This window comes from Euleptes europaea, chromosome 10 (genome assembly GCF_029931775.1).
Source record: "Euleptes europaea isolate rEulEur1 chromosome 10, rEulEur1.hap1, whole genome shotgun sequence".
Lineage (NCBI taxonomy): Eukaryota > Metazoa > Chordata > Lepidosauria > Squamata > Sphaerodactylidae > Euleptes > Euleptes europaea.
This window is the reverse complement of record NC_079321.1, coordinates 19334128-19361244: the sequence shown is the minus strand read 5'-3', so window position 1 is coordinate 19361244 and position 27117 is coordinate 19334128. Positions and strand designations below refer to the sequence as shown.

The 27117-nt window shown below is 45.9% G+C and overlaps 1 protein-coding gene across 1 annotated transcript in view; it reads left to right on the top strand.

The window, feature by feature from the left end:
• Positions 1–27117, top strand: part of SLC23A1 (solute carrier family 23 member 1) — a 44300-nt gene that overhangs the window by 12785 nt on the left and 4398 nt on the right. Inside the window, exons 2-11 of the mRNA XM_056856878.1 lie at positions 4905–5027; positions 8078–8235; positions 9309–9397; positions 11558–11625; positions 14724–14905; positions 20172–20292; positions 21694–21850; positions 22696–22843; positions 24535–24640; positions 26383–26512. Of these exons, the coding sequence (XP_056712856.1) occupies positions 4905–5027; positions 8078–8235; positions 9309–9397; positions 11558–11625; positions 14724–14905; positions 20172–20292; positions 21694–21850; positions 22696–22843; positions 24535–24640; positions 26383–26512 (1282 nt within the window). The remainder of the gene's footprint in view (positions 1–4904; positions 5028–8077; positions 8236–9308; positions 9398–11557; positions 11626–14723; positions 14906–20171; positions 20293–21693; positions 21851–22695; positions 22844–24534; positions 24641–26382; positions 26513–27117) is intronic.

The window sequence follows — 27117 nt, the reverse complement described above, 5'->3', positions numbered from 1 at the left end:
TCCATTTCGCTCGTGACTCACTGCCCCAAATCCCCCAACTCCGCCCACTTTGCCCATGATGCTGCTTCGCTCCATCTGGCCTCTAGATGTTGCTCCCTCGCTGGTGATTTGACAACACTCTCCCGAACGTGCCCGGGCACTGACTCGAAATTGTCTCATCCCCCCCCCCCCAACTGCCTACTTTGGCATAGTCATTCCGTTAGTATTGCAGTCGGTGGGTGCACGTTTACAGGTGGTTGTATGTTGCTGCCACCCACAATGTCCGCTCCCTCCATTAGGGGTGATTCCAATAGTGCAGCCTTGCCAACCTCTCTCCTCTTGCTGCACAAATTGTAAGCAAAAAGGAAAACAGCAGTGCAGAATGCCTTGTGCCATATGTACATGGACTCTCCGCCTCCCTCGGACTTGCTAAGCCGAGATCCCCGAGTCCGATTGGTCAGGTACGTAGTATGCGCCAGCTCTCTTTCTGCTTGTGGCCATGGATATCCCTCTTCCCATTGAATACCGTTACTCCCCTCTTCCAGGCTGCAAAGTTGGCTACTACCATCAACTCATTGTGGGCATGGAGTTCTGCGTTTTAACCATGCATTGTCCATGACGATTGTGGCGGAGGGACCGAAGTTATTTGGCTTCCAATGGCTCTCTCCCCCAACCCAACTTTCCCTCGCAATGACGCCATCACATGAGACTACACCGCGCGTGCTTGCAAAGTACAGTGCTCTGCCCTCCTGCACCGAGAACCCCCTGCGCAAGCGCTCATTGGCAAAAGGGGGGGGGGAAAGTGAGGCAAATTGGGGGGGAAATCACAACTTCACATAAACACTTATGGGATCTGTGCTTGCAGCGACAGACCAAGAGAGAGATCTTGGGGAGTTAGTGGATAGCTGAATGAAGATGAGAAACCACTGTGCAGCTGCTGTAAAACAGGCAAATTCCAAGCTGGCCATAATTAGACAAGGAATACAGATTGAAACTGCTGATATCATACTTCTCTTGTACAAATCTATGGTGAGACCACACTTGGAATACTGTGTGCAGTTCTGGTTACCACACCTAAAAAAGGAGATTACAGAGCTTGAGAAGGTGCACAAGGTGCAGAAAACAGCTGCCAAAATGATTAGGGGACTAGAGCAACTGTCCACAGTGGAGCGTTTAGGACACTTAGGACTGTGTAGCTTTGACAGAAGGCGGCTAAGGGGAGATATGACAGAGGTCTGGATAATTGTGTATTGTGTACAGATAGTGGGCAGGGAGAAGTTGTTCTCCCTCTCACATAATACTAGAACACGGGGTCATCTGCTAAAGCTGGAGACAGAGAGATTATAAACAGATAAAAGGAAATATTTCTTCACACAACGCATAGTTAAATTGTGGAACTCCCTGCCCCAGGATGTGGTGAAGGCTGCCAGCTTGGAGGGGTGGAAGGGGGGAGTGGACATATTCATTGCGGAAAGGGGTATTCATGGCTGTTAGTTAGAATGGATAGTAGTCATGCTGCATATCTACTCTCTCTGGTATCAGAGAAGCATGCCTATTATTTTGGTGCGGTGGAACACAGGCAGGATAGTGCTGCTGCACCCGTCTTATTGTGGCTTCCTAGAGGCACCTGTTTGCCCACTGTGTAAACGGACTGCTTGACTTGATGGGCCTTGGTCCGATCCAGCAGGGCCTTTTGTGTGTTCCTATGTTATTATGGTTTTTTTAATATAATTTTTGTAAGCCTGGAGTTATCCACATTTACAGCAGCCGCACACAGTGTTGAAATCTTCACTGAGGTATCCGCCACCACCAACACAATATGTGATTGAATGCCCCAATTTGCATTACTTGTGCTATTTTGGAATGCCAGCACACAATGTTCACTGGCTCATTCCCGTCCTTATGCTTACCCCCCCCCCCCATGAACTGCTTATGCTGACTCATGGATATTGTATTTCAAAAATTACTTCCCAGAAAAAGATACCTGACTGTATAGAATGGGAATGTGTACCTATTTTCTGGGGCTTGACCAAGCTGAGTCCTTACTTGTGTGGACCAAAATTTGAATTGCAAACTGATAATGCCCCTCTTTGTGAAGAGCACAAACCAGAATTTTTTTGTGATAGAGTCTTACCCGGCAAGACTTTGATTTCACAATAGTACACATTAAAGGGAGAGACAAAACAGTTGCTGACCACCTCTCCCGCCTGTATGTGGATTCTGATGTTAACAGAGGTTTGGATGTGTAACCTTATTTTGCTTTCTGTCTTTGAATGTCTATTTGTGTATGAATCCATGAATGTAAGTGCAGCTACAACACCAAACTAACTCATATGTGTTTAAGAGAACTGTTTTATATCCAAATTCAGAGTGTTGTTTGAGTTTCATTGACCATGGTAGATTAGCCCTTTCTTAGGATGAAACTCAGCTCACATCTGTAGTTTAATATTCCCCAAGGGGACAGATGTAAATGAAAAACCACCTTGGTTTCCTTTTGCTACAAAAGATTTGGTCAGGCTGTGGCCTAACAGGGATTAATATCAAACCTTTGAGGGCTCCATACAGAAAACAAGCCCCCTTGCAAACTCACTTTGGTGTAATGTTACTTTGTGTTTGTAGCATGTGGGAACGAGGAGGGAAGCACAGTCAAAGCTGCCTTCCAGGCAACATCCTTTTCCCTAATTGGGGGACATAAAGACCCATTTGTTTCCCAGGTGACAAATCTGCGGAGGCGCCATCATGACTTGCTTTTGCATTTGCTGCAGAGATGGTGTGTAAATAGCAAAGTTGTTGTTCAGATGCTAAAGAATTGAACCCACAGTGAGGTCGGCTTCAGTGGGCTGGCGCAAGGTTGACCCCGCCTTGCATTCTGCACTGTTAGTTAAAATGAGTAACCAGTCCCCGCCTGAAACCCGGAGGCTCCCTTCCTCCCAATGTGTGTTATGCCTGGGAGGTTTCGCCTTGGATTTGCCGCTCTCTAGATGCACATTTCCCCCATCTGAATTCTCAAAACCCTGCATGGGGCGCTTACTGTTGAGTTTTGAGAATTTGGATGGGGAAAATGTGCATCTGGAATTGTGCAAACCCAAGACAAAACCTCCCGTGCATCAATGGCCAAGGAGCCCCAGACCTCCTCCTCCTCCCCCCGCCCGGGAAGGGGGGAAAACCCCACCCAGCCTCCCTCTGCGATCCCCCCACTCTTCCTCAACTCGGCGCCCTCCGGCCTGCCTTTCCAGCCCGCCCCCGGGGTTCCCAAGCAGCTGGGCTCCCGGCCGTGGGGAGGGCCCGGCTGGCCGGTGACCCGCAGCAGCTCCCTCGCTCGACTCGCTCCCGACACCCGGGCGAAGAAGCCGCCGCCAGAGAGACCTCTGGCCCTTTTCTGCGCCAGCCCAACCGGAAAGCGGATCTGCTCCGAAAGGACGAGGGCGGCCGCTTTTTTTGGGGGGGGGGGTTAAGCCTTCTGTTTCCAGGAACCGAGAAAAACTGGCGATGGGGGGGGGGCTGGGGAAACGGGCCAGCAGAAGAGACAGAGGCCGCGGCTTTCCCTCTCCTGCCGCCCAGAGGCCTGGGGCATCGAGGAAGAGCTTCGCTGCCCACCCCCGTCTCCACACACGCGTCCTGTACCCCCTTCTCTAGATGCAAACTTTCCCCATCCGAATTCTCAAAACTGAACAATAAGCCCCCCTCTTCCAACACAAACCACATTCATGGCTGCGAGCTGCAAAACCCCTCCGCCCTTGGCCAAGAGGGGGCATGTGACCTGACCGCTGGATGCGATTGGCTCGAATCCGCCAGCAATCGAGCGGACAAAGGAAATAAATGAAAATAGTCACCCAACGCTGACCAATCCCTATGCTGTGTAGTGCGGTCAGAACACTGAGCAAGGAAGCGACACCTGCTGGCCGCCGCACAAATTGCAGCAAAAGGGGCGGTGTTTTCAACCAAACACGAAACTCCCCCCAGCTAATCGCCGTTCTTGGGGGAGGGGAAATAGCCGTCATGGGCAGGGTCAAATGAACCGAAGCAAACAATTCTTCATGGGCCTCTGAGCCACAAAACGCGCACCAACAGGAAAGAACGCAGCAAAGCTCCGTGAAAAATGCCCCAGAGAGATATAATGCCATACAGTCCTCCCTGCAAAGCACCCATTTTCCTCTAGGGAGAATGATCTCTGTAGTGTGGCGATCAGGTGTAATTCTGGGAGATCTCCAGGCCCCACTGGGAGGTTGGCAACCCTATTTGCCTACAGGCCTGAAGAGAATTTCCTGACCCTGTGACAGAGGCTTCATGGGGTGTTATTCACCAGATGAAGTTATTTACCTCCACGTCATAAAAAAAGCGTCAACTGCCCATTTCCACACATTTGGAGCAGCCGGTGGGCGCAGATAAAATAATTTTCAGACTTACATTAGATTGCTATTATTGCATTTTTGGAGAAAACTAATTTGATATACATGAAGATGTCAGCTGATGAAGCTGCTTGTCAGCAGTGAAAACGCTCCAGAACATCCGGACGGCGTTACTATTTACTTTTCCATCTTCATCATTAGTCTTCCTTGTCCAGGACTCTATGAAGAAACAGAGATAAGAATTCCTGTTTTCCATTGGGACTCACTCTTATAGTGATTCAGCTATTTTTCTTGTGTGTTTTGTAGTGTCAATGTTACCACATATGTGTCTACACTGTTGTAACTCTGATGTTATTTAAGTTCTCATAATATAGTTGTTTGCATACTTTGACTGTTTATTCTTTGAGCGAGTACTATAATTGTCATAACCTCCCCAAGGGGCCTGGAGTATAGGGCTCCAGTTCTGGGTTGGGAACGCCTGGAGGTTTCAGGACGGAGCAGCCCTGTTTAACCTAGACCACAAGCTCTTCTTCTGGCACCCCACTCCTTGCTGCTAACGTCTTTCTTTGTTTTCAGCAAAAGGCGACAGATGGGAATCATGCAGGGCCAGCCGCATCCCAAGAACAGAAGGGTTTTGATATGATCTATTCAATTGAAGATGTGCCGCCCTGGTATCTCTGTGTCCTACTGGGATTTCAGGTAACAAACTGATTAAACTCCATCTGTGGCCTAGAATTTTGGGGTTTGGCCAAAGCAACTCATCCATTCCTGTGAACTCCTCTGCATGATCAGCCTAACTAATCTTCATGGTGCTGGTTTCTGCAACCACCACGACAGAGGCACTCATTCATAGGGTTGCCAACGTCCAGGTAGTAGCAAGAGATCTCCTGCTATTACAACTGATCTCCAGCCGATAGAGATCAGTTCATCTGGAGAAAATGGCTGCTTTGGAATTTGGACTCTATGGCATTGAAGTCCCTCCCCTTCCCAAACCCCACCCTCCTCAGGCACCGTCCCAAAAACCTCCCGCCGATGGCGAAGAGGGACCTGGCATCCCTACTCATTCATTCTTTCATTCAAACCTTTATTGGCATAAAACCTTTAAGTACATCAATCAGTCATTAAAATATAGTATATAAATGATAAAAATATCAATAAATAGTTAAAATCTGTAATTCTTAAAGAGCTGTGTACTTTCAGTAGTGCTTAGCTCTGTGGTTGAGCTTGGCCCAGCGCTCCTAGAGAGGTTTCCAGGAATCTTGCTCCCATCAGTGTTATATGCTCATCCCTGTCCCTTAATAGTTAGTGCATTAAGCCCCCATCTGTTTGTGCTACACTATCCTTGAGTAATGGTAGCAGAAATTTCTCTCACAGGAGTGCATGAAAGTCACAGTGTAATAGGACATGGGCTCCTCCACACGAAGCCAGCTGGGTGAATCTTGGGCCAGTCACACTCTCTCAGCCCCACCTACCCCACAGGGTGTCTGTTGTGGGGAGGGGAAAGGAAGGTGATTGTAAGCCGGTTTGAGTCTCCCTTAAGTGGTAGAGAAAGTCGGCATATAAAAACCAACTCCTCTTCTTCTCTTCATAAGGAGTTTTAGTGTATCTGCCTCTAGTCATAGCTGTTGGGAGTAGGTTTAAGCGGGCCAGCATAAACTGGTGCCTTAGCATTGGAGAGGTCAAATTTGAGAAATAGTCTGGTAGCTTGTCTCGAACCAGGTAAATGCCAAAATACAATGGTGAACATGTTCTTACAGAGGCACTCTTTGCAAGTGTTCCAGTTTCATTGCCTGCCTTTTCTCCCAACCGCCCTATTGTTAATAAGGGACAAAGAGTGCCTTTACTGAAAGAGGGCACATATACTTCCCGTAGACATGGTACTGTTTACAATGATAAAATAATCTGCTTTGGTGATTGATGATAACTGACAGTGTAATCGTATGGAGAGTTACTCCATTCTGGGTTTAGAGTGGATTAACTGCATAGGACTGCATTGTAACCATACTCACACCGTTTACTTTCCCCCCCAGTGGTTTTGTTTATTTATTTCAAATGCATTAGAAACATTCTGTTATACTGAAAAGAAAAGAATGCTATGGTTCCTGCCTTATTTTTTTTTTTATTACTGTTTTTCATATGACAGATTGCTTAAGTCTAATTGTGTAAACTGCTGGGGGTAGGGGTCTGAAAAGATGGAAGGGCATAACTGTGTTTTTGCAGTAAATAAAAATGAACCCATGAACACATGAAGCTGCCTTGCACTGAATCAGACCCTTGGTCCATCAAAGTCAGTATTGTCTACTCAGACCGGCAGCGGCTCTCCAGGGTCTCAGGCGGAGGTCTTTCACATCACCTACTTGCCTAGTCCCTTTAACTGGATGCCAGGGACTGAACCTGGGACCCTCAGCATGCCAAGCAAATGCTCTACCACTGAGCCACAGCCCTTCTGCTCTGCACAGTAAATCCTGGACTTCCTTGGTGGCCTCCCATCCAAGTACTAACCAGGGCCAACCCTGCTTAGACCTGCCAGGATCAGGCTAGGCTGGGCCTTCCAGCTCAGGGTGTTACAATTTATACACCTAATTTAATTGAGGAATGATTTCTCTGCATTATTTGCTTACATGATCGTGTAGTTTCCATTTAGGGCAGGGGTCCCCAAACCTTTTGAGGTGGGGGGCACCTTTGGAATTCAATCAAATCTCCAATGGCCAACCAGAGCCTTGCTGGGCAAAAGCTCCACCGTGCCCCTCCCACTTTCTAACACATTTGGCGGGCAGCAGGAAATGAGTCAGCAGGCACGATGGCCTACGGTTGCCAACCTCCAGGTACAAGCTGGAGATCTCCTGCTATTACAACTGATCTCCAGCTGATTGTCATGAGTCAGCCTGCAGAGACCTCCTCTGACGAAGAGGAAATAGAAGCCAGAACAGAGGGACATCCTCAGGCAGAAGTCCCACAGGAACAACCACAGGGCCTACAGCCTGCCAGAATAGAGGACCAGCCAAAGTCAGGAGATGACTCACCATGCCTGCAGCCTGCCAGCTCAAGGACTCCAGTTGGACCTGACACCTTGCAACATGCAGTGTCTCCAGAGGCCTCTCCAAGGCCACTGGAGCAGAAAAGAAAACAGGTTCGTCTGGCAATGCAGCAGAGACGGCAGAGTGCTACACTGAAGGCTTTTCACAGGAACTACACCAGTAGCAGTGATGAGGAAGAGCAGGGCTGAAGCACCACCTGTGAACTCAGCCTCATCAGCATCAGCTGGCTCTGCTACAGCAGCAGGGGAAGGGATTTAAGCCATCAGTTAGGCTTGGCTGTTGTGCAAGCAACTTGTCACCAACCTCCTGGTGTACCGGCCTTGTTTCCCTGCTATCCTTTGGATTCCTGGACTTTTTGGACTGGCTCTGACTAACGCCTTGGACTTCCCTTGCCTGTATTGCTATCTCGTACTTTGCCTTCACTGTGAATGACCTTGGACTGTTCCCCAGACTACGCTTACAGCCCTCGCTCCTCGCCTGCACCACGACACTGATAGAGATCAGTTCACCTGGAGAAAATGGCCGCTTTGGCAATTGGACCTTATGGCATTGAGGTCCCTCCCCTCCCCAAACCCTGCCCACCTCAGGCTCTGTCCCAAAAACCTCCCGTCAGTGGCAAAGAAGGACCTGGCAACCCTATGGGGACCCCTGGTTTAGGGACTGCATCTAATAATGTGCTGTTTTGTCCCCACCATCCAATTATTCCTCCAGCATTATTTGACATGTTTCAGCGGCACCATCGCAGTTCCCTTCCTCCTGGCAGAGTCTTTGTGCATAGGAAAGGACCAGTATACCATCAGCCAGCTCATTGGCACCATCTTTAGCTGCGTGGGATTCACTACTCTCATACAAACCACGGTGGGAATCAGGTAGGTTATTCCCACTTTATGCCTCTGTGATCTTGGAGAAAGGTATAACGTCATGATTGTCTTCAACCTTTCCAGACCCGGGGCCCCACTTTTAACCATCCAGGTGGTAGCATGGGAGCCCCGTTGACTACAGTAGACTTAAAAGGGTATAATGTTGCAAGAATGGGGGACATAGGGTTGCCAAGTGCTCAGTGGTGGCGGGTAAAATCCCGCCAATCCACCGGGCTGCCCGCCAACCAGCTAAGGGCCAGAGGGCAACATGTGCATGCACACCCGTGCAACGCGCCTACGTCACTTCAGGGTTTACCCGGAAGTGATGCGGATGCTTTAGCAACCTCCGCAGAAACTCTATGGAAACCATAGTGTTTCGGCTGAGATTGATTGAGCATCCACGTCGCTTCCGAGTAAACCCAGAAGTGATGTAGGCGTGTTGTGCGGGACATGTGCATGCATCGCGCCAGGTGCGTGCGCCGCAGAAAAGCTCCCGCCGATGGACCTGGTAAGCCTAGGGGGACAGGAAACACAAGCCAAGCACCAGGAGGTATACCATACTGCAAAACAACCAAGGAGCACAGTCATGGAGGAATCTCCTCCTCTGCTGGATGACCTAGCTTTGGTCTGCTCCTGTTCCTCTCAGCACATGTGCAGTGGCAGGTGGTAGAGAGCCTGTCATCTCTCCATGTGTGCAGTAGCTGCAGGTCCTTCAAAAAAAACAGGGAGGGGGAATAATGGCTCTACAGCTGCTCAAAGGGTTGCCAACCTCCAGGTACTAGCTGGAGATCTCCTGCTATTACAACTGATCTCCCGCCGATAGAGATCAGTTCACCTGGAGAAAATGGCCGCTTTGGCAATTGGACTCTATGGCTTTGAATGCTTCCCTCCCCAAACCCTGCCTTCCTCAGGCTCCAGCCCAAAAACCTCCCACTGGTGGCCAAGAGGGACCTGGCAACCCTACTCATGATCCAGCAGATGGGATTCTGAAAACAGCCTGGATGTCCCAGCTCAGGGGTTGAAGATCACTGTAGTAGTAGCAAATAGTAGTCAATAAAGCTCTTTCTCTTTTGGCCGCTCAGACTGCCTCTGTTTCAAGCCAGCGCTTTGGCATTCCTGGTTCCTGCCAAATCTATCCTGGCCCTCGAAAAATGGAAATGTCCTTCTGAAGGTAATTCAGACTTGCTTATATTGCAGGATGGGTGGTGGTGGTGATGAAACATTACTCTCTTCTCAGACCTTGCTCTCTGCTGCTGCCTGCAGAGGTGAGGCAAGTTGTGACCAGAGGCAGGGCCTTTTCAGTGGAGGTGCCTCCTTGCCTTTGGAATACCTTCTACTTTGAGCCTCGCCCAATGTGTATTTTCATTTCCTTATGGCGCCAAAGCAAAACATTTATTTTTACCCAGGTTTTAAACTGAGGGGTTCTATCTTTTCAAGTTATTTTTATGGTCCTCTTCTACCCTGTGGACTGTTTTATGAATATAACTTTAGCTTGCCTGGCACTGTTTTATGCTGTTCTATGTCTGTTGGCTTTTTTTAAAAAATGGTTTGTTTTTATGCTGTAGCTTTTGTTGTATTCACGAGCCCCGTGGCATAGCATGGTAAGCTGCAGTACTGCAGTCCAAGCTCTGCTCACGACCTGAGTTCAATCCCGACGGAAGTCGGTTTCAGGTAGCCGGCTCAAGGTTGACTCAGCCTTCCATCCTTCCGAGGTTGGTGAAATGAGTATCCAGCTTGCTGGGGGTAAAGGGAAGATGACTGGGGAAGGCACTGGCAAACCACCCCATAAACAAAGTCTGCCTAGTAAATGTCGGGATGTGACGTCATTCCAAGGGTCAGGAATGACCTGGTGCTTGCACAGGGGACCTTTACCTTTTTTTTGGTTGTATTGTTTTGGTTTGTGTGCCTCCTCGAGTAAGTCTCTAGAGAGGTGGCATATAAAGTTTCTAAATACATAAACAAGCATGAGGGCATCTCAACAGATTAATAAATGCAACTCTTTACCAAATGCTTTATTGTTTATGTAGACAAAACAGGACTACAGGTGGGCGTAACATATAAGTAGGAAAAATGTGTGATAAACCTCCTTTTGCTGCCTAATTGAAGATGATAAATATATTCAAACAAGTGGGCCTGCAAGATTCACAGGAGGATCCCATCTCTCCCCGCCCCCCATTGTGCAGCCTGGTGTGGCTCCAGGTCTTACCACCACCTTAGAGCCTGGTGGCAGCAGTGGTACCTGGGAGCTGCTCCAAGCCCGGAGTGGGTCTTGGAGTCCTCCACTGTAGTGGGTGGGCCTAGAGCAGCTTCTGGCATCTGCCGTGGCCAGGCACAGAGTGGCTCCCTGTGGCAGCTGCCACCAGCTCTTCTGGTTAGTGTGTTGTCTGAGTATGCGCAGACAATGCCTTTTTTATTTGGGGGGAATTTAAAACTCCAATGTATTTTTTTAAACATTTCAGATTTTTCTGCAAACCTGGGGAGTCCACCAAATTTGCAGAAAAATCTGCTTGGCGTCAGTGTGGCCCCAATTTGTGGGTTTAGGTATCCACAGATAGGGGCCACACATCACTATTAGATACATAGATAATATATACAATAGAAGATAATGATGTCAGTTTTCATTATCCTCACAGTACATACTGTCAGACACATAAAAGAAACATATAAAAATAAATAAATATTGAAAGGTGCAGCTTCAAACTAGAATGGTTTTTGTATGTACCTTTTATGTAACTGATACTATTTATGTTCAGTGAAAGTAGTGAAAATTGATATTAACTTCTATTGTATATATCATTTTTATGTGTTTATCATTTTCAATTTGTGGGCTCAAGGTGGTTATTTGCACAAAATTTTCTGCATAAATGTTACACACATCTGTACCTTCGTCTGTCTGTTTGAAGGGTTTCCTCCCTCTTTTTTCTTTTGAATATTGTGTATGTAACCACATAGAAGGCTGGTCGTCTTTAACAGTTTGCTCTGCATTGAGGAGAATTTTGTCATGCATCTGCACCTCATTAGAAATCCAGGGAAGCAGAATAAGGAGAAAATTCTCCACACCACTGGGTTACAGATGACAGACATCCAGCTCAGTTTCCCCTGAGGCCACCATTTGCAAATATGATCCTTGCCCTTCTTGGCTTGTGAAATCTAGCTATCAAGAAATAGGGGAACTGTTAACTAAAACGATCAACACCTCCTTGGCTCCTTCCCTCAGACTTGAGATTACTGAAGAATTCTCTCTGTGCCCCTATCAAGCAAGTTGCTTAATGCTGTTCCTCCATGGTTTCTGCTCCAAATATATATTTGCCTTTCTTGCTTCACTATGCAGAAGACATCTATGGAAACTGGACATTGCCCCTGCAAACCTCTCACGTCTGGCAGCCAAGGATGAGAGAGGTAAGTTGAACCAAAACTCTAGCCTGCCAAGGGAGGATCCAAGTCCAATGCAGCAATCCCTTGTCTGGAAGGGAGCTCACATACTCAAAGGGCCAAGTTATATCCAACCCCCCCCCCAAATTGAGTCTGGATTCCCCCAACTGGCCAACTCTCATTCCTGTCAGGTGTCAGCTGCTAGGAACTAATGTTCCAATTATCTCAGGATCCCAGTAAGGGAAGGGGGGGAGGCTTCTCACGTCATTTTCCAACTTGAAATAGCCTTGAGGCTCATTATTTACCCCCAACAAAGCAAATAATACCACCTCCCAGGGCCATTAGGTTGGGAGAAACCTTGTGTATGTCCATGCAGGGGAGGGTGAAGAAACTGATGTCTGACTGAAGGGAATGGAGTCAGGCTGGGGAAACCCAGACCCAACTCAGGAAAAAAGTCACATCTAGTTTGACCCTTATTTTAATCCTTTTCTTCCACAGAAGTGCTTTGGGATTAATCCCATTGCGGTATAGGCATGAAACAAATGGAAAACCCATGTATATTTGACAGGGAAAGTCTTTGGACCGAAGCTGGCAGGAATTCTCTACGCCCGTCAGAGATCTTCCCGGCTTAAGTGCGCTGTCATTTTCCTTTCATTAGTAAAAGTTCTGTGTGTCTTCCTCCTTGAAAACCCAGACATTTTGAGGAAACGACTCAAGAAAGAACTATTCTGTATTTCTTCTCTATCATCCAAATGGTGTTTTTAAACATCTAGGAAAATGTCCTCTGAAATATTTCCAAACTTTATACAGATATAGATATTGAAAGCAGTGGAGGTGACCCTGACTGGACTGGGAACTGGCACGCACCCACAGACAGATGGCTGGCACCGCCAGCTTTGTTGGGGGTATAAGACTCCCTTCCTCTCATACAGCCTGCTCCTTTATAGGAGGGCTTAGGTATCAGAGTACCTTTTTCATGATCACAGTTGCAGAGCGAATTAAAAACAACAGGATGCGAGAATTTTTTTGCTAAGGGCATGTAAAGCCTGGGTGTATCTAGTGTACAATACTAACCAGGGCTGACCCTACTTAGCTTCCAAGATCTGGAAAGAATAGGTTAGCGTGTGCAGTCCAGGTCAGGGTAAATTAATTAGGCAACCCCAACGAGCCATACAAATTAAGTGTGTGTGTGAGAAGCGCTGTGAAGTTGGAGCTGACTTACGGTGACCCCTGTAGGGTTTTCAGGGCAAGAGACGTTCAGAGGTGGTTTGGTATTGCCTGCCTCTGCATGGTGACCCTGGACTTCCTTGGTGGTCTCCCATCCAAGTACTAACCATGGCCGACCCTGCTTATCTTTCAACATCTGACATGAATGGGCTAGCCTGGGCTATTCAGGTCAGGGCAAATTAAGTACATCCATGCAAAAATTACTATTTTGTGTTTTTTTGCGTGTGCTGTCAAGTCACAGCTGACTTTTGGCAACCCCAGAGGGTTTTCAAGGCAAGAGACATTCAGAGGTGTTTTGTTATTTCCTGCCTCTCTGTCATGCCTCTGGTATTCCTCGGAGGTTGCCCATCCAAATACAAACCAGGGCCGACCCTGCTTGGCATCTGAGATCTGATGAGATCAGGCTATCCGGGTCAGGACTGTTTTGCATAATACACCCTAAATACAGAAGGTCAGATTGAAAAGTACAGCCAGCAGAAGGAAGCTGGGGCTGTGGGACTTCTCAGCATTCCTCCTCTTACTGCAGCCCATTGAGGCCCCTGAAATATTGCTCCTTGGGGGTTCAAGGGACTCATAAGGAACAATGATGGGGTTGTCAGCTTCCTGGTGGGGCCCAGAAATCTCCTGGAATTACAGCTGATCTCCAGACTATAGAGACCAATTCCTCTGGGGGGAAAATGGCTGCTTTGGAGGGTGGACTCTCTGGCATCATACCCCGCTGAGGTCCCTTCCCAAACCCTCCCCACCCCAGGCTCCACCCCCAAATCTCCAGGAATTTCCCAACCCAGAATTGGCAACCCTAACAGAGTGGGGGTCAAAGCAAGGGCCGGCAGTAGGACAGGGGAATTGGTAGAAATCACGCTCCCCTCCTGCACTAACGGAAATGCCCTCACGCCAGTGTTACAGCTATGGTTGCCAGCTCCAGGTTGGGAAATACCTGGAGATTTTTTGGGGGCGGAGCCTGAGGAGGGCAGGGTTTGAGGAGGGACTTAGAGACCGATTGTCAAAGCAGCCATTTTCTCCAGGGGAACTGATCTCTATATGCTGGAGATCAGTGGTAATAGCGGGCGATCTTCAGCCACCACCTGGAGGTTGGCAACCCTAGTTATAGCTGTTCTGCCAGCAGAACTGCAACTTCGGAGCTGACCCAGAATCTTGTCTTTCTGGTGACGATTATTCCCACCCGTGAAATGTAACTTTATGAGACTTGTTTTAACTTCCCATTTTCTGTGCCTGCTACACTATGATCCTTAACCTAAGTGGGAAGTGATGCCTCCTACCCTTCGGGAAATAATAATGATTTGGCATTTTTTGAGATCTTACCTGTTATGGGAGAATATTTGAATGAATGAATGTACAAGAGGACGTTGAAGGACTGATGAAGATCTGTTCATTGTGAACTCGAAAGATCGTCTCCTCATTGGGAACCTCGTTGAAAATCCTTTGGATACCACTTCTACAATTGAGAGAGACTCTATGAACATTAGCTGTGTCATTTTGACACTTTTTCCACCTTGTACAGTCACGTTGTTTGTCTTAGCTTGTGTGTTTCAGCTTTGTAGTGTATATAGTGTGTACAGCTGTATTGTTATGTCATTTTGGTAGCTTATAAAGTTTTTTGCACTTTGTATACACTTCGCTCCTGTACTGAGTTCCTCATCCTCCCAATATTAGTACAGTGGTGTCTATTTTTCCACCACCTGGAGGTTGGCAACCCTAGTTATAGCTGTTCTGCCAGCAGAACTGCAACTTCGGAGCTGACCCAGAATCTTGTCTTTCTGGTGACGATTATTCCCACCCGTGAAATGTAACTTTATGAGACTTGTTTTAACTTCCCATTTTCTGTGCCTGTCGATTTCATTCTCTTCCCCTCTCCCCCCACCCCCATTCTTCCACAGATCCAAGGAGCAATCATTGTTTCCAGCTTGGTGGAAGTGGTCATTGGACTGGTGGGCCTCCCTGGGGCGCTGCTCAGCTACATTGGGCCCCTCACAGTCACCCCCACCGTCTCCTTAATAGGCCTCTCCGTGTTTCAAGCTGCGGGGGACAGAGCCGGATCACACTGGGGCATCGCAGCGCTGTAGGTTGCTCGTTTCTCTATACTGCTCCATTTCTGTATTCTATAGGATTGCCAGCCTCCAGGTACTTGCTGGAGGTTATTATTACAACTATGCTATTACAAATCTCCAGGAATTTCCCAACCCAGAGCTGGTAACCCTACACTGCAGCTTTCTGCACCCAATCAGGCTTTGCTTTATTTTTAAACTGAAGTTCCCTGCATCTGTGGAGAGACCGAGTCTGGGTTTCCCAGACCCAACTCTTTTAAAAAGAAATGCAATGACTAATTTGTCCCTGAGGGCAGTGTATGAACTCTCTCCAAGGACAGTGAAAAGACCATACTTTCCCCAACATAACATACCTGGTAACCCCACTATGTACAGATGTACATCTGTGAGTTACAGATAACTCAGCCACCAAATGCCCAGTGCAATCTTAAGTAGAGTTACAGAGAGTCAGTGTGGTGTAGTGGGTAGGTAGAGTGGCGAACTCATATCCTGGGAGACCTTCGAATCACCACTTCTACGATGAAAGCTGATAGAGAAATTTTTTCACAATTTGAAAGGAGTCTTGGCCAGACAGTAATAATATGCAGTCTTTATTTTAATTTTTTTTAAATTTGGCTAATTAAGACCGTACCGTACGTCTCCTAAGGAATCCAATGTTTTAATCCCCTTTGACAGCCAACTGGGGAGAAAACCAGGATATAAACAAATGCAATGCATCTTTCCCAACTGCATTGAAGTCAACGGGTGTAAACTCTGTTTAGGATTGTTCTGCCTGAGTAATCATACCTGCATCACAGGTATGACGGAGCACATCAGGGTTGCATTGGTAATTCTCACTGACTGAAGAAGAAGAGTTGGTTTTTATATGCCGACTTTTAAGGAGAATCACATCGGCTTACAATCTCCTTCCCTTCCTCTCCCCACGATAGACACCTTGTGGGGTAGCTGGAGCTGAGAGAGTTCTGAGAGAACTGTGACTAGCTCAAGATCACCTAGCAGGCTTTGTGTGTGTGTGTGTGTGTTAAGTGCTGTCAAGTCGCTTCTGACTCATGGCGACCCTATGAATGAAAGTCCTCAAAAATGTCCTGTCTTTGACAGCCTTGCTCAGATCTTGCAAATTGAAGGCTGTGGCTTTCTTTATTGAGTCAATTCATCTCTTGTTGTGTCTTCCTCTTTACCTGCTGCCCTCAACTTTTCCTAGCATGACTGTCTTTTCCAGTGACTCTTGTTGTCTCATGACGTGACCAAAATACGATAGCCTCAGTTTATTCATTTTAGCTTCAAGGGTCAGTTCAGGCTTGATTTGATCTATAACCCACTGATTTGTTTTTTGGGCAGTCCACGGTACCTGTAACACTCTCCTCCAACACCACATTTCAAAGGAATCTATTTTCTTCCTATCAACTTTCTTCACTGTCCAGCTTTCACACCCATACATAGTAATAGGGAATACGATGGCATGAATTAATCTAGTCTTGGTGGCCAGTGACACATCCTTACACTTCAAAATATTTTCTAGCTCCTTCATGGCTGCCCTTCCCAGTCTCAATCTCCTTCTGATTTCTTGGCTGCAGTCTCCCTTTTGGTTGATGGTGGAGCCAAGGAATAGAAAGTCTTCAACAATTTCAATTTCCTCATTGTTAACCTTAAAGTTGTGTAATTCTCCTGTAGTCATTACTTTTGTTTTCTTGATGTTCAGCTGTAGTCCTGCTTTGGCACTTTCTCTTTTAACTTTCAGCAGTAGTCGTTTCAAATCTTCACTATTTTCTGCCAATAACGTAGTGTCATCAGCATATCTCAAATTATTAATGTTCCTCCCTCCAATTTTCACTCCACCTTCATCTAAATCTAATCCAGGTTTCCTAATTATATGTTCTGCATATAGATTGAAGAGATAGGGAGATAAAATACATCCTTCTCTGACACCTTTGCCAATTGGAAACCATTCCATTTCTCCATATTCTGTTCTAACTGTGGCCTCTTGTCCAGACTACAGGTTGCGCATCAAAACGATCAGATGTAGTGGCACACCCATTTCCTTTAAAACCAGCCATAGCTTTTCCTGATCCACATAGTCAAAAGCTTTGCTGTAATCTATGAAACACAAGCTGATTTTCTTCTGATATTCTCTTGTATGCTCCAGTAACCAGCGTATATTTGCAATATGATCTCTAGTGCCTCTTCCTTTTCTGAAACCAGCTTGAACATCAGGCATTTCTCGTTCCATATATAGTAACAGCCTTTGCTGTAAGATTTTGAGCATCACTTTACTTGCATGAGAAATTAACGCGATGGTCCGATAGTTGCTGCAATCTTTGATGTCTCCTTTCTCGGGAATTGAAATGTAAATGGATCGTTTCCAGTCTGTTTTGTTTTCCATATCTGTTGGCATATTCTTGTCAAGATTTTGATGAACTCCGTTTCTGTGGCTTGGAATAGCTCTATTGATATCCCATCTGCTCCTGGTGATTTGTTTCTCCCGATTGCTCTCAACGCAGCTTTCACTTCACTTTCTAAAACTGTAGGTTCTTCTTCAAAAGATTCTTCTTGGAAACAATATTTTATCCTTTCATCTCTTCTGTATAGTTCTTCAGTGTATTGTTCCCACCTTTTCTTTATTTTGTCCTGTTCAGTTAATGTATTTCCATGCTGATCTTTCAGCATTACTAACAGTGCTTTAAATTTCCCTTTGATTTCTTGGATCTTGTGGAACAGATCTCTTGTTTTTCCTTTTTTGTTGTTCTCTTCTATTTCTTTACACTGGTTATTATAATAGGTCTCTTTGTCTCTATGTGTGAGTCGCTGGAACGTTGCACTTAGACTTTTGATTCTATTTCTGTCACCTTCTACTTTGGCTTCTCATCTATCTCTGGCAATTTTAAGAGTTTCCTCAGACATCCATCGAGGTTTTTCTTTTCTTTTGGCTACAGGAATAGTCTTTGCACATTATTCCTTGATAATATCTCTAGTTTCCACCCATAGTTCTTCAGGTTTACATTCACTTGAAGAGCTCAGTAATGCAAATCTTTTCCTTACATGGTCTTTAAACTCTTCCAGAATATTGCTTAGATTGTATTTTGGTGCAATGAATGTTCTGGTGTTTTTCTTAAGCTTTATCTTGATTTTCAGTATTAACAATTCATGATCTGTATCACAGTTGGCTCCTGGTCTTGTTTTAGCCGAGAGAATAGAGCTTCTCCATCTTCTGTTTCCAATTATATAATCTATTTGATTTCTATACTGGTTGTCTGGTGATGTCCAAGTATACAATCATCTATTTGGTTGCCTGAAACATGTGTTTGCAATGAACAGATTGTTGTCTTCACAGAATTCTACGAGGCGTTCTCCTGCTTCATTCCGTGCTCCTAGCCCAAATCTGCCAACAACATTTGATTCTGCTTTGTTTCCTACTTTTGCGTTCCAATCATCTATGATTATGCTTCATGTGTAGGAGTGGGGAAATCAACCCGGTTCACCAGATTAGCGGCCACCGCTCCTAACCACTATACCACGCTAGCTGCAAGGAGGATGGTTTTGATGTGTGCCAAGCTGGGGCCTTTTGTCTTGGATCTGCATTTGAAATACACGAAACCATCACTGCTTTCATAGATTCAAAAGAAGGGTGGAGGGGAAAGCCTTGGAAGGAATAATAATGATCTCTTAGTCGTTGCTTTGGTAATAGTTGGAGCAGAGTTCAAGTTACAAAGTGGGTGTGTTTGCCTGTCTGATGCCAATACAGTGCAAATCACATTTAACGATCTAGGGCTTTAGTTCTACTTGGCTAAGATTTAATTAGGTTGTATCCATCAGTACAACCTGAAATCTCCAAAAGGAATTAGCTACATTAAGCATTCCCATATTAAACATTCTGGTAAATGTCATTCAGACTGGCATCTTGGGAACCTTTGTTTCTGCTTTGGAAACCACGCTGCTGGCTTACACAGTTGCCAAAAAGGGCTCATAAATAAACCCAAAAGAGACTGGGCAGGCTCTTATTCCTATTTCCCAGGTACCCCACTTTGGAACTCATGCCCTTTCCTTACCAATTCGCCACCTCTTTCCCCTTTCTCTTTATTTTCCCCAGCCCACGCCTTGCCAAAGAATTCTTTGAAATCTGAATTTCTCTGAAACCTCAACCTGTAAAGCAGATGCAGTTCATTTGCATGGATTAGTCTTGGTGCAGATCCACCTGATCTGACCCTACATTTGGCATATGCATCTCTTTGATTTAAGTGTCGTAGCAAAAATCAGAAAAAGAAAGCAGGTACAGAAATAGGTAAAGAAAAAAAGTAGATGTTGTTAAATACGGGTGAAATCAGTGAGTCTGAAGCATTTGAGGGTCATGTGGATGCAGCTTTCTCTGGATGTCACACATTAGATGGCTAAACTATATTTGTGTTGATGACTTGTGATTGGAACCCCCATGTAGTATTTAGACTGAAAGAGCACACCATAGGGTGTGGAGTAGATTTTTCCTGTCCCCCAGCATCATTTCGCTGGTCCATATTTCAGGGTGAGGGGATTATTGCATTTTAGAAGAAGAGTTGGTTTTTATATGCCAACTTTCTCTACCACTTAAGGGAGACTCAAACTGGCTTACAATCACCTTCCCTTCCCCTCCCCACAACAGACACCCTGTGAGGTAGGTGGGGCTGAGAGTGTGTGACTTGCTCAAGGTCACCCAGCTGGCTTCATGTGTAGGAGCGGGGAAACAAATCCAGTTACCAGATTAGCCTCCGCCGCTCATGTGGAGGAGTGGGGAATCAAACCCGGTTCTCCAGATCAGACTCCACCGCTCCAAGCCACTGCTCTTAACCACTACACCACGCTGGCTCCCTATAGGCTAAACTATACATTGGGACATCCAATCACACATCACCAACGTAACAGGTTGTTTGGCCCTCGAACACAAGGGGTGTCATCAACGATTGGCTGCATCCTGTCGTCTACATATTGTAGTTGATTAGGGGAAAGAAAGAATTAAACAATCAGCAGCGCAGATTGAAATTGCAACAATAATTTAAAAAAACTGGACCACTTCCCTTCCAAGTGCTGTTAAACGTTTCTGTGCAGCCCAGTAAGAAAAGCCTGTTTATTGTTCTGATATTTTTTTAAAATGTAGAAGTAAACGTCCTGAGAGCATTATATTTGCAGGACCTTAATAATAGGAAAATAAAGCCAGTTTCCAGTTGTGTGAATTGGCCCTAATTAATATGTTGATTGCGTTCCCCGATTACTTTGGATTTCTGCCTTTCAACGTTTCTTTTCTCTTTGGAACAGGTCCATTTTTTTAATCGTTTTATTTGCGCAGTACCTGCGACAAGTCTCCTTTGTCTGCCCTGGCTACAAATGGGGGCAAGGATGCATTCTCTTCCGGATACAGATCTTCAAGATGTTCCCAGTAAGTAATATCCCCTTTATTAATGAGGAAAGCTTTCCGTGGTCCAGAAGTTGATTTCACGCTGTTAGCAGTCTTATTTTATTTCTTACATGTTGTATCATGCTGCCCTTTTCACTTAATACAAATAAAAGAAGGCATTGGAACTGGGTGTAGTTTGTGAGCATGGGGCAGTGTTCTTTTGTCACTAGTTACTATGGCACTCAGAATAACCAGTCGGGGATGTGAATTTTTGCAACCGGTGGTGCTGTATAAAATTCCTAGGGGAAGAATTTCATTTTTTCTCAGTGACAAGATATTGTTGTTTGAATGCTACAAAAATGCCTAACACAGAAGGACAACTTCCCAGCCATTTTTCGAAGAATCGAAGGGTGGTGTACACTTTGTTTGTTCAGTTTCTGTCCCACCCTCAATCCCTGGGCAAGGCTGGGCTCAGGGCGGGTAACAACAGAATTTGAATAACATACATGTAATAAAACCATTAAAATACATTGTGTGTGTGGTAAGTGCTGTCAAGTCGCTTCTGACTCATGGTGACCCTATGAACCAGTGTCCTCCAAAACATCCTATCTTCCACAGCCTTGCTCAGATCTTGCAAATTGAGGGCTGTGGCTTCCTTGATTGAGTCAATCCATCTCTTGTTGGGTCTTCTTCTTTTCCTGCTGACCTCAACTTTTCCTAGCATGATGACTGTTTTTTCCAGTGACTCTTGTCTTCTCATAATGTGACCAAAGTATGACAGCCTCAGTTTAGTCATTTTACCGATGGAACAGACAGCGTCCCCATGTAGTCTTATTCCAAAGAAGTAGGGGGTTAGGTAGAGAGACCATGGTTCTCCATCCCCCAATTTTCCCCTCACAACTGACCTGTGAGGTAGGTTAGGATTGCTCTGAGGTCACTCAGAAAGCTTCTGTGGTGGTATGGGGATTCAAACCTCAGTCTACTAGATTCTGGTCTAACCACTGCACTATGCTTCAAGTGAAGCTGGGTAGCTTGTGTGCTCTGAACAAGTAACAATTGTGTACGTTTATCGCACAAACATGACTGGGGAGATCAGTCGCCTAAACTTGGAAGGTCACTTCAGTTTGAGTAACATCTCCTTGCAGCTCCATAGTTCTACAATTCTAGGTACTGCAAATTGTTTCAAAATGGGATGCAATCAAAAAGCAGATGGTGATTAATATTTGAGTAGACAGATGCTGCTGCCGTTTCTTTTTTGAATTACTAAATGGCCCCACAGGACAGCAGGAGCTTTTGAGGGTGGTGGCGTTGAGCTACTGTTTAGTGATGTTTTAGCCGCACGACGTCTTTCTTCCTACAGTTGCTCCTCTGTTTCAGACTTCTTATTGACAATAATTTCAAAGGTAGTTTGGACAATTCGGCATCTCTGTATCGCCTCTCCAGATCATTCTTGCGATTTTGTTGGTCTGGCTGCTGTGTTACATTCTCACAGTGACAGATGTATTTCCTCACGATGCAAACGCCTATGGATATAAGGCCAGGACAGACTCCAGAGGAGAAATCATGTCGATCGCTCCATGGTTCCGCTTTCCCTATCCTTGTAGGTACAATACCTTTACACTTCCTGTGTATTGGGGTTCTTTATGCTCTGTGATCTTGCATCTGAAGAATTTCAGGCAGAATCCGGTGGTGACAGGATTTCTCAAAATATTAGGTCATTTGTCCTTGTAAACGTGAAGAGGTGTTTGAAAACATTCAGATCCATGTGTTCTGCATGGCCATATCGCTTCCAGTCAATGAGGTACTGGAGGCAGCCATAATGGAGACGGGAGTCCACGATCTGAGCCACCTCCCATTCCAGCTCCCTGTCAACCAGGATGGGCGGTGTTGGGGCTGGCTGGGCCCGCAAGGGGTGTGGAGGTGCAGCAGGGACCCAAAGGAACTGATGAAAGACCTGGTGAATGGCCAACATGGCATTGATGTCCCTCCCCACCCAACTCAGCTGCAGCAGGCAGATAGGGCTGCCAACCTCCAGGTGGTTATACCAATAACTCCACCCCAAAATCTCCAGGTATTTCCCAACCCAGAGCTGGCAACCCTAGAGGCAAAGTAGGTGGAGGGCGGGAGGTTTCCCTAGGAGGTGGCCTAGAGTTATCACCCAGATCACATCTCCCCAAACTCTGCCTTCCATAGGCCCTGACCCCCAAAATTGCCTGGCATTTGCTGAGGCAGTGTTGGGAATCCTTACTACACTTGGGATCACCATGCTAACAGTTAACACTCACCAAGAAAGGTTTGTGGGAACGCTAGGCATCAGTAGCATTCTTTTGTCACAGGCCCTTAATTCTGCAAAGTGTGTCCCTGTAGGCACACAGCTCATTTGCAGTAATCAGATCGCTGTATGTTTTGCTCTTGCTCATACCTACTTGCCTTTCCTCATTCTAGGCCAGTGGGGGATCCCTACAGTGACGGCAGCTGCAGTTCTGGGAATGTTCAGTGCTACCTTGGCTGGGATTATCGAGTCGATTGGTGATTATTATGCCTGTGCTAGGCTTGCCGGAGCTCCCCCTCCACCCGTACATGCCATTAACAGGTAGGTAGGAGACATGCAGCGCCTGTGCTTCTTTGCATCGCTCTGATATTTGCAAAACTTGAGACAATTATTTTCTCAACATGAAATCCCACCTCCCAATCATGTGACTCACAAGGCAGCCAGCTTACAAACTAGGGGAAGAAGCCGTCCCCTGTGTTCGAGATGCCAAACTAGGGTTGCCCGCTCTGGGTTGGGAAATACCTGGAGATTTTTGGGGCAGAGCCTGAGGAGGGTGAGGTTTGGGAGGGGCGGGACTTCAATGCCATAGAATCCAATTACTTTGTGTTATTGGACCCTATAGAGCCTTCCATCCTTCTGAGGTCAGTAAAATGAGTAACCCCCATTGTTTCAGCATGGAAAACAGGAGTGGGAAACATAAGCAATCCCCGCTCCTGAACTGGTTGATGGATTGGTGGGCAATTGCCCATCAATCCAAGCGAACTGGCAACCCTATGCTATTACAACTGATCTCTAGGCGACAGAGATCAGTTCACCTGGAGAAAATGGCAGCTTTGGAAGGTGGACTCTATGGCATTATACCCCACTGAAGTTCCTCCCCTCCCCAAACCCCACTCTCCTCAGGCTCCACCCCAAAATCTCCAGGTATTTCCCAACCTGGAGCTGGCAACCCTAGATGGTGTGGCAACAGATTCAAGTGAGGCAACTGTGTGTGCTTGCAAAAGCAATACATTTGTTAGTCTTTAAGGGGCCACAAGACTTGTGTCGCTGTGGTGTAGCGGAAAGAGATTTAGATTGGGTAGACCCAGGTTCAAATCGCTAATCCCTCTGGGACAAACAAGCACTTGGGATTTTTGCACATGATCAACCTTTTGAAAACATGGAATTCCCCACTCCTGACCAGGGTTAACTAGTTTAACATACTTACTAAATAGACTTTATATTTCCCCCTTCCATTAGTTTTGAATTCTACATAATTACATTTTGCCCTGTGCTTCCTGCATTTTGGGAGTCCTTAATCCTGCTGTTTGATGTCATACCCCAAAGTTGGCTTGCCAACCTCCAGAGACCTGGAGACCTCTCAGAATTACAACTGATTTGCAGACGACAAAGAGCAGTTTCCCTGGAGAAAATGGCTGCTTTGGAGTGTGGGCTCTATGTCATTATACCCTTCTGAGGTCCCTTCCCTCACTAAACCCTGCCCTCCCCAACCTCCAACCCCAAATTTCTAGGAGTTTCCCAAACCAGAGCATGGAAACCCTACCACAAAATAATATGCCTGCCGAGTAAAGATCAACTTATACTATCTTGGTTCTACTCCATAAAAACTTAGATGGTAATAAATAGGGTTGCCTGGTCCCTCTTCACCACCGGTGGGAGGTTTTTGGAGTGGAGCCTGAGGAGGGCGGGGTTTGGGGAGGGGAGGGACTTCAATGCCATAGAGTTCAATTGCCAAAGCGGCCATTTTCTCCAGGTGAGCAGATCTCTACCTGCTGGAGATAAGGTGTAATAGCAGGAGATCTCCAGCTATTACCTGGAGGTTGGCAACCCTAGGAATAAAACACTGGACTTTAACTCTGGTTTAGTTAAAATAGCCAAGTAGCACAGAATGGCAGCTTGTTCCTTGGTCGCATGATAAGGGAGTTCTGGCTGTGCAGAGGGGAGAGGGATCATCATACACCTCTGGCCCCAGGAGTGTGATTTTTCCTCTACATGCCTTTTCTTTTCTCCAGGGGCATTTTTACAGAGGGAATATCTTGTATAATTGCTGGGCTGCTGGGCACTGGTAATGGTTCGACTTCCTCCAGCCCTAACATTGGAGTCTTGGGCATCACTAAGGTACAATATTGCCATGTTGTGATCAACTGTTTCTAGGATCCGGCTAGTCATGGTCCTTGGGGCTAAACTGGGAGGAGGCTGAGAAATATCTGCTGGATTGGAACGCTGCTGTCTAGTTCCTCCTATGCTCCAGGAGTGGCACAGGGCAACCAGTTTATTGCACCTAGACATGATAAGCACCTCTACAGGATAAGCTGGAGTTTTTAGTCATTCAGTAGGGTTGGTTATTTGGGGAGGGGGGCAGTGTCCTGGTAAAAAAAATTAAAATTTAAAACATTTAAAAAACAATAATAAGACCTCATTTACTTATAGGAAGTTCTTACCATAGAGTCATGGTGATTCCTAGAGCGACCCGGGAGTGAAAAGTGCAGCTCTATGCGCAACCTATCCTCTGGACAAAAGGTTACTGTTCGGACAGAATGGTTTCCAGTTGGCAAAAGTGTCAGACAAGGATGTATTTCATCTCCCTGTCTATTCAATTTATATCTAGAACGCATCATAAAGGAAGCCGGATTAGATATAGAGGAAGGTGGAATGAAAATTGGTGGAAGGAACATTAATCATTTGAAATATGCTGGTGACACCACATTACTGGCAAAAACAGTGAAGACTTGAAACGACTACTGATGAAGGTTAAAGCAGAAAGTGCCAAAGCAGGATTACAGCCGAACAACAGGAGGACAAAAGTTAATGACTACTGAGGAATTACACAACTTTAAGGCTGACAGTGAAGAAATTGAAACTGTTAAAGATTTTCTATTCCTTGGCTCAATCATCAACCAAAAGGGAGAGTGCAACCAAGAAATCAGAAGGAGATTGAGACTGGGAAGGGCAGCCATGAAGGAGCTAGAAAAGATCCTTAAGTGTAAGGATGTGTTGCCAGCAAGCAAGATAAAGATAATTCATACCATAGTATTCTGCATTACTATGTATGGGTGTGAAAGTTGGCCAAAGAAAACTGACAGGAAGAAAGTGGATTCCTTTGAAATGTGGTGTTGGAGGTTATACAAATACCATGGACCACCTATAAGACAAATGAGTGGGTTCTAGATTAAATAAAACCTGAACTCTCCCTAGAAGCTAAAATGACTGAACTGAGGCTTGTCATACTTTGGTTACATTATGAGAAGCCAAAACTCACTGGAAAAGGCAATAATGCTAGGGAAAGTTGAAGGCAGTAGGAAAAGAAGAGGACCCAACATGAGATGGACTGCCTCAAGCAAAGAAGCTCTGGCCCTTGCAAGACCTGAGCAAGGGTTTTTAATAATAGGACATTAATTCACCAAGGGTTGGAAGTGACTTGACAGCAGTGAACAGGAAATGGGAAGTCCTTAGTATAGAGTTCCTGGTGATTCCTAGAGCTACTCTTTTCATTTCTAGGTAGCTCTAGGAATCGGCTCAACTCTATGGTAAGAACTTCCTGTAAGTGAATGAGGCCTTATTATTATTATTTTAAATTTTCTCCGGCCAACAGTTTACCTGGAGGAATATTGGTTTCTACTGCAGTAATTTTAGATAACTTAGTGAAAGTTGAAAGCCGTGTACTATACTGCATAAAAACAGTGTATTTGCCAATTATTATATAAGAAACAACCTCCCTTTTGTCCTGAAAGACTTAGTCTAACCAGAGAATGACAGACAAATAAGTAGATGCAACAGGGGGAAACAGAGGATGCCAAAACCGTAACACTAATATTCCGGATATCTGAGTAAGACATTTCCTTTGGCCTTTTCCCATGCAGGTGGGCAGCAGAAGGGTAGTGCAGTATGGTGCTGGGATCATGCTTGTTCTGGGCACCATTGGCAAGTTCACGGCACTGTTCGCTTCTCTCCCAGATCCCATCCTTGGAGGAATGTTCTGCACCTTGTTTGGTAAGTATAATTTGTTCAAATGGTGGTGGAAAGTGGTCAGGTTGCAGCCGGCTTATGGAACCCCATAGGTAGGGTAGCAAGCCCTGCGTTCGGAAATATCTGGAGATTTTGGAGTTGGAGCCTGAAGAAGGCAGGGTTTGGGGAGGGGAAGGACTGGGGTATAATGCCATAGCGACCTTCCAAAGCTGCCATTTTCTCCAGGTAGGGTTGCCAGGTCCCTCTTTGCCACTGGTGGGAGGTTTTGGGGGCGGAGCTGAGGAGGGTGGGGTTTGGGGAGGGACATCAATACCATAGGGTCCAATTGCCAAAGCGGCCATTTTCTCAAGGGGAACTGATCTCTATCGGCTGGAGATCAGTTGTAATAGCAAAAGATCTGCCACCACCTGGAGGCGAAAATTATCCGGACCCCTGTAAAACACGCCCCCCGGACTGGATTGTTCGAGAGACCCCAACCTTGCATCACAAATGGGGTACAGTTCCACGTATGCACTCTTCAACACGAAATTGAACTCTTTACAACTGTGAATGGAACATATATGGAAAATGCTTCTAAAAGTTTGAAGTTTTTTTGTTTGGCTTAAATAAGCAATGCTGAATATAAGAAT